The 14,694-nt window shown below is 32.7% G+C and overlaps 1 protein-coding gene across 1 annotated transcript in view; it reads left to right on the forward strand.

Moving 5' to 3' along the window:
* The window catches only part of LOC129223130 (uncharacterized), a 408,522-nt gene that overhangs the window by 148,190 nt on the left and 245,638 nt on the right, over positions 1-14,694 (forward strand). The window contains exons 13-18 of the mRNA XM_054857696.1: positions 3,570-4,527; positions 5,736-5,787; positions 7,872-8,079; positions 9,295-9,442; positions 11,416-11,581; positions 12,117-12,244. Coding sequence (XP_054713671.1) covers positions 3,570-4,527; positions 5,736-5,787; positions 7,872-8,079; positions 9,295-9,442; positions 11,416-11,581; positions 12,117-12,244 — 1,660 coding nt within the window. The remainder of the gene's footprint in view (positions 1-3,569; positions 4,528-5,735; positions 5,788-7,871; positions 8,080-9,294; positions 9,443-11,415; positions 11,582-12,116; positions 12,245-14,694) is intronic.

Here is a 14,694-nt window from a genome sequence, read left to right on the forward strand (position 1 = left end):
ACAGTATTTTATTATCCAAGAAGTTTTCTTTGCAACAGAGAGGACACAAGGATTGCAGTAAAATTTAAACCTCCCAATTCTCGCAAAATGAACATAGAATCTTAATAGTCAAAAAATAACTTGACGTAAAATTAGGCTAGCCATTATTGTTCCTTAAAAACACAAAACAGCGTTGTTTCAGTTGAAAATTTTCTGACTTGAAGTTTTCAATTCTAAAAATTCAGACAAAGTAATAATATCAATGCAAAAAGATGTGATATCTCATCAAAAACAACCCTGTTGTAAAAATTTCCCCACCAAGAAAACCTTTAACTTTTCCGCACAAAAAAGAAAACCTGCATCCTAAACCCAAAAACCCTCAGCCATAAAAAGTTATGATATCTAGTTTGCCCGCTAAGTATCTGCCAAACTATCATCCTCCCTCTTCTCCTTTTTCATCACAGCTACTTCCATTAGAACCTCCTCCCACCTTCAACTCCTCAGAAATATGGATAGATCTTTTAAATTGTTTATCTTGTTTGGCGGGAAGCTTTCAAAGTGAAGGGGTTGCTTGGTGAGCAAAAAGCTTCCCGCCAAAGAAGATAAACAATTTAAAAGATCTATCCATATTTCTGAGGAGTTGAAGGTGGGAGGAGGTTCTAATGGAAGTAGCTGTAATGAAAACGGAGAAGAGGGAGAATGATAGTTTGGCAGATACTTGGCGTTCAAACTAGATATCATAACTTTTTATGGCTAAGGGTTTTTGGGTTTAGGATGCAGGTTTTCTTTTTTGTGCGGAAAAGTTAAAGGTTTTCTTGGCGGGGAAATTTTTACAACAGGTTTTTTTTTTGATGAGATTATATATACTCACATACACATACTCACTAATTACCTAAAACTAACTTTAAACATAACAGAACACACTAATAAAAAGACCTAGTGAACTGTTTAAGCTGATTGAGGTTATGTTCCTGGTAGGTAGATAAACAAAGCAGACAGTGCTGCCACCTGCAAACATAAAATTATGCTAAAATAACGTAATAATCAGTGTACAGTATCTACTGTACTTTAACAGTAAAATAAATAGTATTTTAGAACAAATAGGATACAAAAAGCAAAAAACTCTTTTGTCTAATAATTTGGCCAGCACTGTAATTTACAAGTTACTAGGTTTGTTTCGACGTCATTCGAAAACGAGGCTTGAATATTAATGAAAGGCACTCTTAATAAATGATTAACATTGATAATGCGTGGCTGGAACTTTTGAAATTTGAAATGGAAAGCTAAATAACTTTAGTTACGTTTGACAGAACACGGGCCTGATTGGCAGTAATTGGCTTATTGGGAGACATACTGCAATTATTCTGACTAAATTCTGCAAGTTTCGTTCGAAGCACAGTGAAGCAACTCCAGCTCAAAGGATCTGATGTTACGATTTTCGTCACGAATGTTTTTTCTTTCTTCTCTGTCTCTCTCTCACTCTTTACTTTTTTTCCTTTTTTTTTTCATTTAGTGAAATGGTTGAGGCTATGCGAGTAATTATATTTCTTATTTAAAATTGTTGAGAATCTTCGCAGAGTCTGTTTGGTATATTCCTATAGAAACCATAATAGAATTATATTCGTAGAGAAATAGAGATATAGAAAGAAATAGAGATGTAGTAAGAAATAGAGATATAATTATAAATAGAGACCTAGTAAAAACAAGAGATATTTAATAATTATCTTATGTTTCGGCATTTTGCAAAGTTTACTTCAGCAGGTGATCTGGGGGGGGGGGACTTTTTTTCCTTTTCACTTGTTACATTCAGCATTAAAAGGCTAAACAACATTTTTATTTTTTTTCGTACTATTGTTTTACGTTGAACAGTATGAGAATGAATGCTACAGCAGGAAAAAAAAATGTCGCTTCGCTTTCTCTGTATCGACACTACGATGGCAGAGAAACGTGTTTTACGGAGTTCGCCCATTCATTGAAGAATTATCATGTAACTAAAAGGTTGTAGTAAATAGTTTCTTCTTTTTTCAAATGATTTTAATAGTGGAGGAATGTGGGGTTAAATGAAAGATTTTCAGTTTGTAGTGCCATCTATCAAGCAATATTTTAAATCATTTCTTAAACATCTAGTCGATTCTAGTCAATAACAAAAAGCTCTAAAGATCAAGAAAAATAATAACATAAGTCATTTTTAAAATTTGATACACATATTGCAATATTTTTAGTTTATAAAATATTTTTTTGTTATTTTAGAGTTATAAAATGATTGTAATTTTCCGTATCAACTGAAAACTTTTGTTGCTAAGTGCAGTACTTATTCGGTTAATACGGATCAGGCTTTGATTTTAAGTGTTTAATACAGTTCGTCAAGAACACTCGGGGCAAAATGAAATAGCCCATCTCTTTTACTTATTCATTCCTTTATTAAATCAATGATGTGTTCAGTCATTCATTTATTTTCTTATTCATTTTGTATTTGATTCACTCATTTATGTTTTCTCAATTATTTATTTATTTGTTTATTGATTCATTATTTCATTTGTTCATATATATAATATATTTGTTCAAATTTACTGCAATAAAAAAAAGATAATGTTTCAATGCAAGATTTATTATGAAATATATTGTTCATTCTTTATGTACTGTAATACAAATTTCCGTATTGTTCATTTAGAAAAAGGAAAGTTATCTTAACTCTTTCATTATTCCCCTAATGTAAATTTCTCTTTTTGAAAACATCAAATGTGAAAATTTATCTGCATTTATGTATTGTCATGCTTCTGCTTTTATTCAAGATTACTTTTTATTTGGAGATTAGATGTGGGTAATGTAATTCATTATCCTAATACTTCTGAGTTTAGGAAGGAATTAAATCAAATTTTGGAGACTGGTTAAGTGTTGCATCTCTTGTAGATCACGTAGATGAATGGGTTGCATCCATTTATTCAAAAATTAATCAATCAATTTGCACAAAACATGACACACGTGTTTTTTACGTCACCATATAGAGGCTTTATGTATAAAAAAAATCTACACTACCGCAAAGCTCATGGTTTATAAAGGGCTGAGGTCAATATAGAGTAAGTCAGGGTGTCACGGGAGGGGGGGGGGCGCTGCCGGATAAAACGCCTCGTTAACTATATTTCACGATTTGAGCAGCAGAGTACGATTGTGTCAATTTTTTCAAGATCATTTGTGAATAAAGAAGAGTTACGCATACTCTATAGCCGTTTCAGACGACTTTTTAGGGGTAATTACAGCTTTATAGCAAACTGAAAGGCATTAGTGTCACTTTTTAACGCACTTTAAAACTTTTTTCATTTTCATTTTCTCAGTTTCATTTTACGGAGCGGCGCTAGTAAGTGCGTCTTGCGTCTTACACTGTAACTGATTTCTTTACCCTTTGCACCATCACTTTTTCAAGCTCAACTCTTAGAACGACACCAACACGAGCATTTACATATTTACTCGTTAACAAGTTATTTTTCTCATGAATGTTAATGAATATTATTCTATTCTTTATTAATTTACTTTTCAATTTAATTTGAGTTTAATGTATTTACATACATATATTTCTTTTTTTTTATTTGTAGTGGAAATCAACAGCAGTTTGGATATGAATTTGGTGGTCAGCAGAGAGTATCGGGTGCATTTAATGAAGGTCAGTTGGATTACGATTACAGTCAAAGAGGACATGAAACTGGTTTTGGTGGACAGCAGACGATTGAAAATGAATTTGGTAGTGAGCACAGTATTGGCCAAAACTCTGGAAATCAGGAGAGTTGGATTAATAATCAACAAAATTTCGGAAAAGGTTCAAACCGGCAGAGTACAAGTGAAAACAATATTTCATATCACAACTCAGCTAGTCAGGAATTTGGAGGCCAACAAACTATGGAGCACAGTTTTCGCAGTAAGCAAACTGTAGAGAATGGCTTTGCTGGGCAGCAAACCATGGATCATGATTTTGACAGTCAGCACACAATGGATAATGACTTTGGTAATGGTCATACATTAGAAAATGGTTTTGGAGGGCAGAAAACTATGGAGCACAGTTTTGGTAGTCAAACAGTAGAGCATGGTTTTGGAGGACAACAAACGATGGAGCACAGTTTTGGCAGTCAAACAATAGAACATGATTTTGGTGGGCAGCAAACGAGAGAACATGTGTTTGGTAGCCAAAAAAAAGAACAGAATAATGTACGTGAAAGTGAAAAAAACGTACAGAATGAGCAAATGACTGAGCAACTTGAAAAACAAAATATTTCAAGTCACATAAGTACAGCCATAAAATCTGGTGATGACCAGCGCTCTTCAAACCAAGATTCTGAAAGAAAAACTGTGGAAAATGTAGTTGGCGAACAGCAAAGTATCGATGCAGCTAGTGTAGATTCAGAGCAAGCGACAGTTACTGATATCACTTTTCAAAAACTTGAAAATGCTGAAAACACGTTAGATATTGATGACGATGATTTAAGGCATCGAGAAGGTTTAGAATCAATGGACGTCAAATTACTTATTAGAAAAGATCAAGAAAATGAAATTAATGAGGTAAGTTCACTCTTAGTTAGTTATTCTCATTCAAACAGCTGGAGTGTTTAAACGTAAAATACGTATCAAAGGATATGTTATAAATTAGAAGACTCTGCTTCCTGCTCACTTCGTTCGGCGACCCTCCGTTCACTACTTACGTTGGGTGAGCTATGCCGCTTGTGGCAGATAACAGTTGATGACTTTAATTCTTGTTTGTCCTGAAGTCATCCTGGATGTTCTATAGACTGTTTTAGTTAATTCGTATCTCCGGTCCCTTGACCTTTAGGGGATGAGACTAAGTGGAATGGCTTTTCCTGGAGATCCTGTATCGCACGGTACCAGTATTGACCTGGTAGACATTGACAGTTCGAAGGAGTTAGGGTAACACACACACGTAAACGAGCACAGATTTTAATAGTATAGACAGCATTTATTGATAAAAATTAGCTTGTTTTATGGAGAGAAAAAAAATGCTAGAAATGCATAAAAAATGTGCTCAAAACTACTGATGTAAATTCCATGGGAAAATTAAAAGCAATTTTTGCAAAAAAAAATTTTTTTTAATTTAACGGAATACCTTTTACTATTTTCACATTTACTTTCAACTAACTTTAGTTTTCGAATAATTAGATGCTTCCAAAATAACCGGCTGGCAAACAAATATTCTCATTTTTAAACCATTCTGCGTTTTTAAGATGGCAGAATATTAATTGGGATATGCTCATTTATTATTCAAATTTAGATTGCACTGAAGTTTTTCTTATGTGGCATAATTATTGATGTTGAAGAATTCCACTTGCATTTCAGAAAAAACCGCTTTGAACATTTACATACTTCTCTCTGCTTACAAATAATTTTTACTGGTTGTTTTATTCATCGATCAACTCGAATAGTAGTTATATCCCAACTATTACTGAATATAGACTTTTATTATTTCGCATAAAACTACTTTCCTCTATCTGGACTTATCATTCATAATTACGCATAAATAAGAGAATTTCATACATTTTTATAGTGTAACTAAAATATTACTTACAGACAAATCTTCATTTTAATTTTTATGCGTGAAACACTCGTACACTTTTAGACGCTCAAACAGCTAAATTTTTCATTTATATGTCCATTTAAAGCCTTTTCGGCAGTTTATGATTGAGAAAAAATATGAAAACGCATCACACCACACATCACTAATAATTAAAACACTAATTAAAATTTGTTCTTTTTAGGAACTTTCCGAAAATGCAGCGAGTAATGAGAACATTTTTTCAAACATTGAAAGTAAGTTAGAAATAAATCTATTCGCTATAAATTTGTATGATACATTTTAACAAATGACTTTAATTATCTATTGAGATTTTCATCATATATGAAATATATTTCATAGTTTATTGCCTTCATAAAATGATTTGGGGTCCTGAAAATCATTTAAAAATTCATGAACAGCGAATTGTCATCTTAATATGCGGTTTGTGCCGTATTACTTCACAGGTTCAAGAATTTTGTTATGACGGTTATAAAATAAGAAAAGGAAAAATGAATAAAAAAAAGTAACTATATACATAATTAACTGTGGTGGCTGTACCGTCACAGTAATTACATAACTTACTAAGACGGATGAACCTTCACTAGATATCCCCCCCCCCCTTTTTTTTTTCTTCTTTTTTTACGATGTCAAAAAAATCCTGGAGACCGTGAATTATTATGGCGCGAGTCAAATAATCCTACATTAATGTTCTGCTTTTCTGTTAAACTGTAAAATATGTGAAGGATCTTTTCTTCACATGATATCACTCGAATAATTTGAAAAAAATTAATTACGGTAAGAACATTGAACTTTCCCATGCTGATAAACATACTGGTGTTTTAATTTCTCAAGTACAGCATTCTTGATTATTATATAATACGTGATACTTGATGCTCAATGCAATATTTATTGTTCAGACACTCATTTCTCGCTAACTGCTTAAGGTGTGAATGAATTTTATATAAAATTTTTGTGAAAAGCTTTTCAATCTCAGTAAATGTTTTAACCTAGGCATCCAAGAGTGGTTCTCTATTTTTGTCAAAAATGATTTTTTTAAATTTAATATTGAGATTTAATGACAGGCGACGAAATTTCTTTTCTAGAGCAGACAACAAACCGTTCAGCACTCTACACAGCAAAAGAATTATGTAGTACTAAAGTACTTCTAGAAAATCTACAGTAAATTGAACTCCATAAACGTTTCTAGTAACCCATCTTGAGTAACGTTGTAGCATTAGGTAACCTGTATCTGTTACTAGAAGACTTTGTGGAACCTCAGTTTCCGAGTAGTTTTCTGGTACTAACGAATTTGTTTTTGCTATGCAGTTAGCTCCAATGCTAAGTTTCTTGGCAATCAGAGTCAGATTTGTAAACAAAGAAAGCTCATATGGAAATTTTTATCTCAGTTCCAACATCATTTATGCAGTTATCACGTTGTCAAATCTGACTGATAACGTGTAGTCCACTTGGGAAAAAACTTACCTTTGTAACTTAAAGAATTATTCATTTGCATTACTGAAACTTTAAATGTACGCCTGTCGGTGAGTACGGTTATTATCTTTTTTCGAACAAGAAAAGAAAAATGTTGCAATCTACAAACCTGAAACTAGTATAAAACTTGACGTCAGAACAAAGCAACTCAAACACAAATGAAATTCAAGAAACAAGACTCAAATGGGAACACAAACAAAAAATAAATAGTCTGCAAAAAAAAAAATGAAAAATGGTGTCTTAAAATTTTAAGCAAGGTTTAAATTAGGTGAAGTATTAATCAGTTTAGGTAAACAACAAAAAAAGGGAGGGCGATGATGTTCTAACAACTGAGTGTCTAGGGTTGGGGAAAATCTATCACAGTACGAAAAAACAATGCTTTTTCGCTGTTGAACAATCCAAACATACATGAGGCATTTTGGGATAGTGTATTTATTCTCTCGTTTCCGTGCTCAGAATTGGCTCCCCAAATCATATAGCTTAGCACCATTAGATTCCTTTCTAAATGGATAGTTGAAAAGGTATATTCCAATAAGTCTACAATCCACCTGCTTATTAAAGAAAGATATTCCGATGCATCTACAAAATTCAGCCACTTTTGTGAAAAATTATTATAAATTTCAACAAGATATTGCGTATGTGTGAGCAAAGCTGTGGAAGACTTTGACCCGATATTCTAATGCATACACTGTCTTACCTTCTTGTTTTCTTTCTTTTGTTTTTTTTTTTTTTTTTCGTTTTGTTTTTCAATAAGAAATGGTACAATTGAAAAAAAAAAATTCCAAAATGTAAGCAAATTTTGCTTACATTTTGAGACACCCTTTGTATGTCTTCATTTTTTTTCTAGGGATTTCCGACTTTAAAGGTGCTTGTTCCACTTGGGGTTTTCATCACTACCGAACGTTTAATGGTGGCGTTTTTACATATCCTTCCTCTTGCGAATACATTTTGAGTTCAGTTTGTGGGCATAATGACTTGATAATAAGCATAAGAAGCAGTTGCAGTGGCGAATCTTCTTGCCTTAGAACTGTTGGTATTCAAGTTCAGGAAAACAGGTATTATTGAAATAATGCATATGTTTTATTAGCGAAAGTACAAGATGTAGTGGAAGTGAATTATGGTTAGTACTTGGTTGATAGTTTTAGCTGTCGCTAGATTTTTCGAGCCAAAAGATAGGTCAATGTTTTTTTTCAATGTCGACAATACTTAAAACGAAAAACTATTATTGCCCAAAATTTGTCTTCCACACTAAACTCCTATTTATCAAAATAACCGCCTTAAACAATTAGGACAGTGGTGTTTAACCTTTTTTTTACCCGTGGGCTGCACCTCATACTGAGATAAATCTCCTGGCCCAGAACACTTATAGTATTGTACTATGTTTAAATATTTTTTATGCATAACTTAGGAAAACTAGAAGAAAGAAAGAAATTTACAATTGCTATCATTACAATATGTTTATTTTATTGATCCGAAGTTCCCATCTTTTTTAGAAACAAAACTATTTGGTTCCTAATTTCCAACAATCATTCGTGACACCGAATGAAGACTATCTTGTTTTAGAACGTTCCAGAACTTAGTTTTTCAATTCGTGACATTGAACATTAGCAACAGGAGACGTTGATCGGTGTTCTGCAAGCCCCATCTTGCCCGCGAGCTGTACGTTGGGCACCATTGATGTAGAGCAAGATGGCGAACTTAAGATTTTTTTTATTTTTCTCGAGCTTAAAAGAATGTCAACTGATATATGTTATCTGTACTGATGTACTGATATATGTTCTCTAAAAATTTGAATACGATGTTCTTTATCTTGCCCTACTTCGTCATCTTGCTCCCAGGGTTTCCTTACAACTCAATTTACATGCACAGATAGATCAAACAATGTCATGTGCACATATGTGCCACTGTGACGTCCCAAAAGAGTTCCTTGCTCGGTGAATTTTGCCTGACAATTCGGCAAAAGCGGGGACGTAATTGCAATTTTTAATTGCCGATTGTCCTTTTTCATACGTACGTATGTGTGCATAACCGTGTTTTATTGTTCGGGAAATTTTAAAGTTCCATTTGGAAAATTGCGAATTTCTACCCTCCCAAAATTTTATGTTCTATGCGCTCCAGGATGTCTGCTAGAAATATATCGCACCTTTCTATGTGTGTCAAACCAGTATAGGTAAACTATTTTGTCGAAAGCTAAATTGCTTTTCTTTACGCGATATGAGTAATCAATTTCGATTTAATTTTTACTTCATTTAAAATATCTCAAATTACAGATACGAGCTTTCTTACAATCAAGGGCTGATATCTGATGGTGAAATATTAATCATCCCAACTCAACTGGAGGATATCACGGTAGAGAAAATAGCAAGGTATATAGTCGCTAGATTAGCTGCAGTCTTTACAGTATGGCTGAATGAAGAGGTAGCGTAAATTATATTGACTGTTCTTGTGTTTAAACTGTTAGCAAAAATATATGTAACGTAAGCAACAAATACCATTAAATTTAGTGATGTCTTTATCAGCTGTGAAAATAAAGGAAATTATCAAAACATGAATTTGATTTTTTTTTAACGGTAACAGTGGTAGAACTTTTATAACTTGTCCCAGATGCTAAGCAGAGACCGGGTGTTGTTGCGAACAATGTGATTTATAATTGTTGTTACTAATGTTACGCACCAAAACAAAAATTTCTGGGCATACTTTTACTATTTTCCTATCAAATAATGATTTCAATACCTTTATGAAAAAATAGCCAGGTAAAATGAGTTTAAAATTATGCATATAACCAGAAAACTTTTTAAACTTTTTAAAATACACTTTTTGTTCTTATAAAGTTAGCAGTAAACGAGTTGCACCCTATGCGAACTCTCGCCTTGATGCTCAAAATTAATTTCCTCCAAAAACTTTGAACGTTATTCTCTTTTGTTTTTAATGTTTTTCGTTTTCTAATCATTTTTATGTATGCATGACTGTCTGTAAAATAAATTTTAATTATAACTGCTTCTGTTTAAGTACAAATGTTGGCTAGTTTTTGACTGATAACCCTGATGAATGACTTGCTACACCTGTGGTGGGAAGTATTGTTAAAGGTTAATGATTCTATTATCAATAGTGATAAAAAAGGAAAAAGTTTCATAAGCTACTAGCTGAATTGCTCGGCGTTGCACGGTCTACCTCAGAAATACACGTATGTTCGGCGTTGCAAGCATTTTATATAATGATATACATTTTCCCGTTTTTATTATATTTCTTATTGCTGCTCCACTCCTATTAGTCAACGCTCGGTGTTATATAGCCTATAGCCTTCCTGAATAAATGAACTATTCAACAAAAAATAATTTTTCAATTCAAACAAACCCTTCAGTTTTATATTAAAAGTTAGTTAATTAATAAAAACAATTATGCGGTTTTTTTTTTTTTCAAATCCTTTTTAGCATCGTTTAGGATTTCTCTGAAAATCAGGTATAGGATTTAGCTCGATTTCAAGGGACCTCGAGGTTTGCCTCATGGCTGACTGGAACCTACTGGATGGCGAAGCATGTACTTTGAGGTCGAGCCATCGTGGATATGTCGATTCGGCGTTTCAAGTATTTTATACTATGATAAAAATTTTCCCATTTTCATAGCATATTTTATTGCTGCTCCACTCCTATTAGTCATAGCGCGATGTTATATAGAATGTGGTCTTCCTCAATGAATGGACTATTCAACACAAAAAGAATTTTTTAATTCGAAGCTCCTGAGATTAGCGCGTTCAAACAAACTCTTCAGCTTTATATTATTAATATATGTGGGGATGTTATTTCTGGTTCTGCGGAATGTTTTTCAACAGAACAAGAGGTTTGAACTACATAAAATCATACTGTTATTTTCACTCACTCATTGATTATTTAATACTATAAATATAGTCTGCTTCAGTAAAAACTCTTCAATACGTTGATTGCCACGGATATTTTCAGAAAACTGGCCTAAAATGACGATTTGATTTAATCACAAAAAGTAATTAGAGCTCTGATTCTGGTGCATAGTTATCATCAAAAAGCATAAAAAATGAAACCACCTGCCGAAAAAAAAAAAAAAAAAAAAAACAGCGTCCGACAAAGCCGTGTCGTTCTTGCACCCAAGCAAAAAAACGTCGAGAAACGCGCTATTTCTGTCTAGCCTATAAAGAGAAGTCAACCCTCTCGGTGGAAGATTATTTTATGAAGTTCCAGATACAATAAAATATTATTTCTTAAATTTGAATTAATTTTTATAATTATATTTTTGTTTGTTTTTAAATAAATTTAATGTTTGTGAAAAATTTTCAGCCAGTGTAAACTTTTTCTGTTTGTTAGTTCCTTTAAAAATCGATGCGAAATTTTATTCATTATAATTGTCTTTTATATTTTTAGGGCAGCGTTGTTGTTACTGCAAGTAAAGTTTTGAAAAACCGGACGTGTGGTTTATGCGGAAAGTTCTCTGATCACTTTACACCTAAATTCCGACAAAAAGACGGAGCGTGGACCAATGATATATTTTCCTTTGCTAACAGCTGGAAAAAAGAGGATCAGAATGGAGGTTTGTTTTATTCCTTTACCACGAAACTTCAAGAATATATCATGTAACTGAAACATTATGATAAAAATAAGCGCATCATTTTATCGAGACATGAAGGAGTTACGTTGAGAAATGAATCTTTAATTGACGTTAAATCCATCCCCGAATGTATTTGCATCTTATTTGTGTGTGAAATTTATAAGATGTATTTGAAAGCAGCATTTTCCATCTTGTTTATATTGATGTTTGTTTGTTTCAATTTCTGTTCATATATATATATATATATATATATATATATATATATATATATATATATATATTGCAAAATTCTACTTTTCGTTTTTTCTACTGTTTATTAAACTTAGTGTAATCTTTTTTATATTGCATGCCATTTTCAGCAAAAGAAAAATGCTTAGTTGAAAGAGAAAACTTGAAAACTATAATCATGATTCGTCGAAACGTATTGCAGGATACATAATTAGTTTTGTTTATATTAAGACATTTCATTAATTTCCTTAAGTCCTTTAAGTTGACTAATTCGAAAACTTTATTTCAGTTTGCGTTGAAAAAGCTGAGCCGCGACCTCCTTGCAGTGCCGACAGCAAAGATAAAAGTTTGGTGTCAGATAAAGCGAATTTGGCATGTGCAGCTATTTATAATGCACAGTTCGAAAAATGCAGAGAAGTAAGGTTAAAGAAGAAAATCTGGATTATTTTGAAACGTTTGAGAAACATTTAAGATTTATGTTTTCTTCTCACCTTTTTTTTTTTTTCCTTTTTTTTCTTTTGGCATGATTAAGTGATTTTAACAACGTTTTTCTTCAGCTCTTCACCCTAAATAACGAATGCTAAATAACGAATGGATTTAATTAAAGGTTTCTTTAAAAATTGGTCCAGAAAGGAAGGAAAACAAATCATATTAAAAATTCTTTTTGAAATAGTCAAAACAAGATGGTAATTGCTTTACAATTCGTTCTGAATTGTATTAATTAAGTTCGCATAAACTTGAACGATTTTACCTTTATTTCTTCTGAAATGGAAATCTTACTACACAAAGAAGTTTTAAATTCAATCAAATAGCTGGCTTGGAAATGCTGTATTTAATTTACACTCAAAAAATACGTTTATTTAAATTTTGTACACAAAGCTTTGATTTATATTTTCTTGTTTTAGTTAAAATACCTCCCACTAGAATTATTGAAGCAAAAAACGGCCATATTTGTATTAATTTGAGATTATCTAAGAAAACATGTACATTACATAATGCAGAAAAATGCATTCAAATGAGAAAAAATTACACTACAAACTGTTCAAAAGTGTTTGGTATTTTCAGAATTTTCTTTCTGGAGTCAAAGTAAAGGTTTCACAAAATGAATAAAACAGTTTTAAGTAGACAGGATATTAATTAGTTGGACTACTAAAACTTACTTCATATTTTTTTTACAAACCATCGGTTTTATAATTTAGAAAAGGATCCTTGCTGTGTTAAAATTTCCAATTTAGCGTTTATTTTCACATAAAATGAGTACATTACTTCCCTCTTGAGCGTCAATTTGTAGTATATTAATTCTTAACAAATATTCATCATGCAAACAGGGTGTTCTCGTTTCTCTTGCAAGTCTTCTATTTTCGTAGCCGTTAATTCTTAATGCATGGCCCTGTCATGGGGCACTTTCTGACACTCAAAATACTTAGGAAAAATGAAATCAATCCATTCTTAGATATTTACTAAAAACCTGATTGTTTTTCTTATCTTGTGCAAAGGTGTGCACCATTTATTTACATATTTAGGGCGTTCAAAAAGTAAGTTACACTCGAACAATTTAGATCAAAAACACTTTATTGAGAAGTGTGCTACAGTACAACATGACACAGATACATCACTCTATTTTACTACAAAATCACCCAGTCGCTGCAGACATTCGTCGGACCGTAGCACAAATCGTTCGATGCCCTGACGATAGAATTCCGCTCCCTGGTCCTTGAGCCAGCTTAGAACAGCTGTCTGAACCTGGTGACTGCTGGTAAAATCTCTTCTACCCAAATGTTCTTTGAGTTTGCCGAACACGTGAAAGTCGCAGGGCACCAGTTCGGGACTGTAGGGTGGATGGGGTCAGACCTCCCATCCGAAACTGCGAAGCAAATCCTGTGTTGTGCGCGCCTTGTGAGGTCTTGCATCGTCGTGCAAGAGGTTCTGCCGATATTTCACGATAAATCTCTGTACTTGTTAAACGTTTTGCTCACAAAAAATGTATTGTTACGAGAACTTCAACGTTGGAGTACGGTTCCAGTTGCCGCACTATTTTTTTCTCGTGCTACGCAGCAACGATTCAAACTATCCGAATGAAATTGCCGCAGTTAGAAGCTGTGGAACTAAAGTGTCGTCTGCGCACGTTTCCTTCTTGTTACGGGATGCCGTCATGTATGGGAAAACAAGTGTAACTTACTTTTTGAATGCTCTTAGTATTTGATTTGGCAAAAATATCAAACACACGAACCAAACTACTACACTAACCAATACCTGGTAAAAAATCACAAGTGAAAATTATGACAAAGTTCCCCGCTTTCCCCTGCATCATATGATATTTTTCACTCGTTCGTTCATTGGAAATTTACTTAAAAGAAATTTAAAATTAAATGAAAGTATTTAAGCTCAAGCACTTTTTATTAATAAATAAGCAAGCCGTGATTTTTATTTTTTATTGTTCCATTTAAAACTTGTTATATAATCAATTTAAACATATCTGTAACAGCTGTTAAGTTCTTGAACATGTTTAGAAATAAGATTATGAGCTTGAAGTTAACGTTTGTTTGCTTACACGTATTGAAGTGAAATATCCCGTTATGCAATTTTGTGCTTACGTAAGTGTGGTTACATATTCTTTTCAGAAAATTCCTCGCATCACACTTTTTTCGAGAGTGTTTACCTAAAAGGTTGGTTAAATTCTTTTTTTTTTTTTGAGCTTTTATTCCTTAATAACAGCTTTGCAGTTATAATTTGAAAAATGTCCAAAAAAACGTTTTTCAATTTGGTTTCATTTTAGTAGCTTTCATTAAAAAAAAAGAAGTCGTTGAAAGTGATCTCTTTTTTTTAAGTCTCAGTATTTTGAATTTTCCAACCTAAAACTTTTTTTT

Source organism: Uloborus diversus, chromosome 5 (genome assembly GCF_026930045.1).
Source record: "Uloborus diversus isolate 005 chromosome 5, Udiv.v.3.1, whole genome shotgun sequence".
Lineage (NCBI taxonomy): Eukaryota > Metazoa > Arthropoda > Arachnida > Araneae > Uloboridae > Uloborus > Uloborus diversus.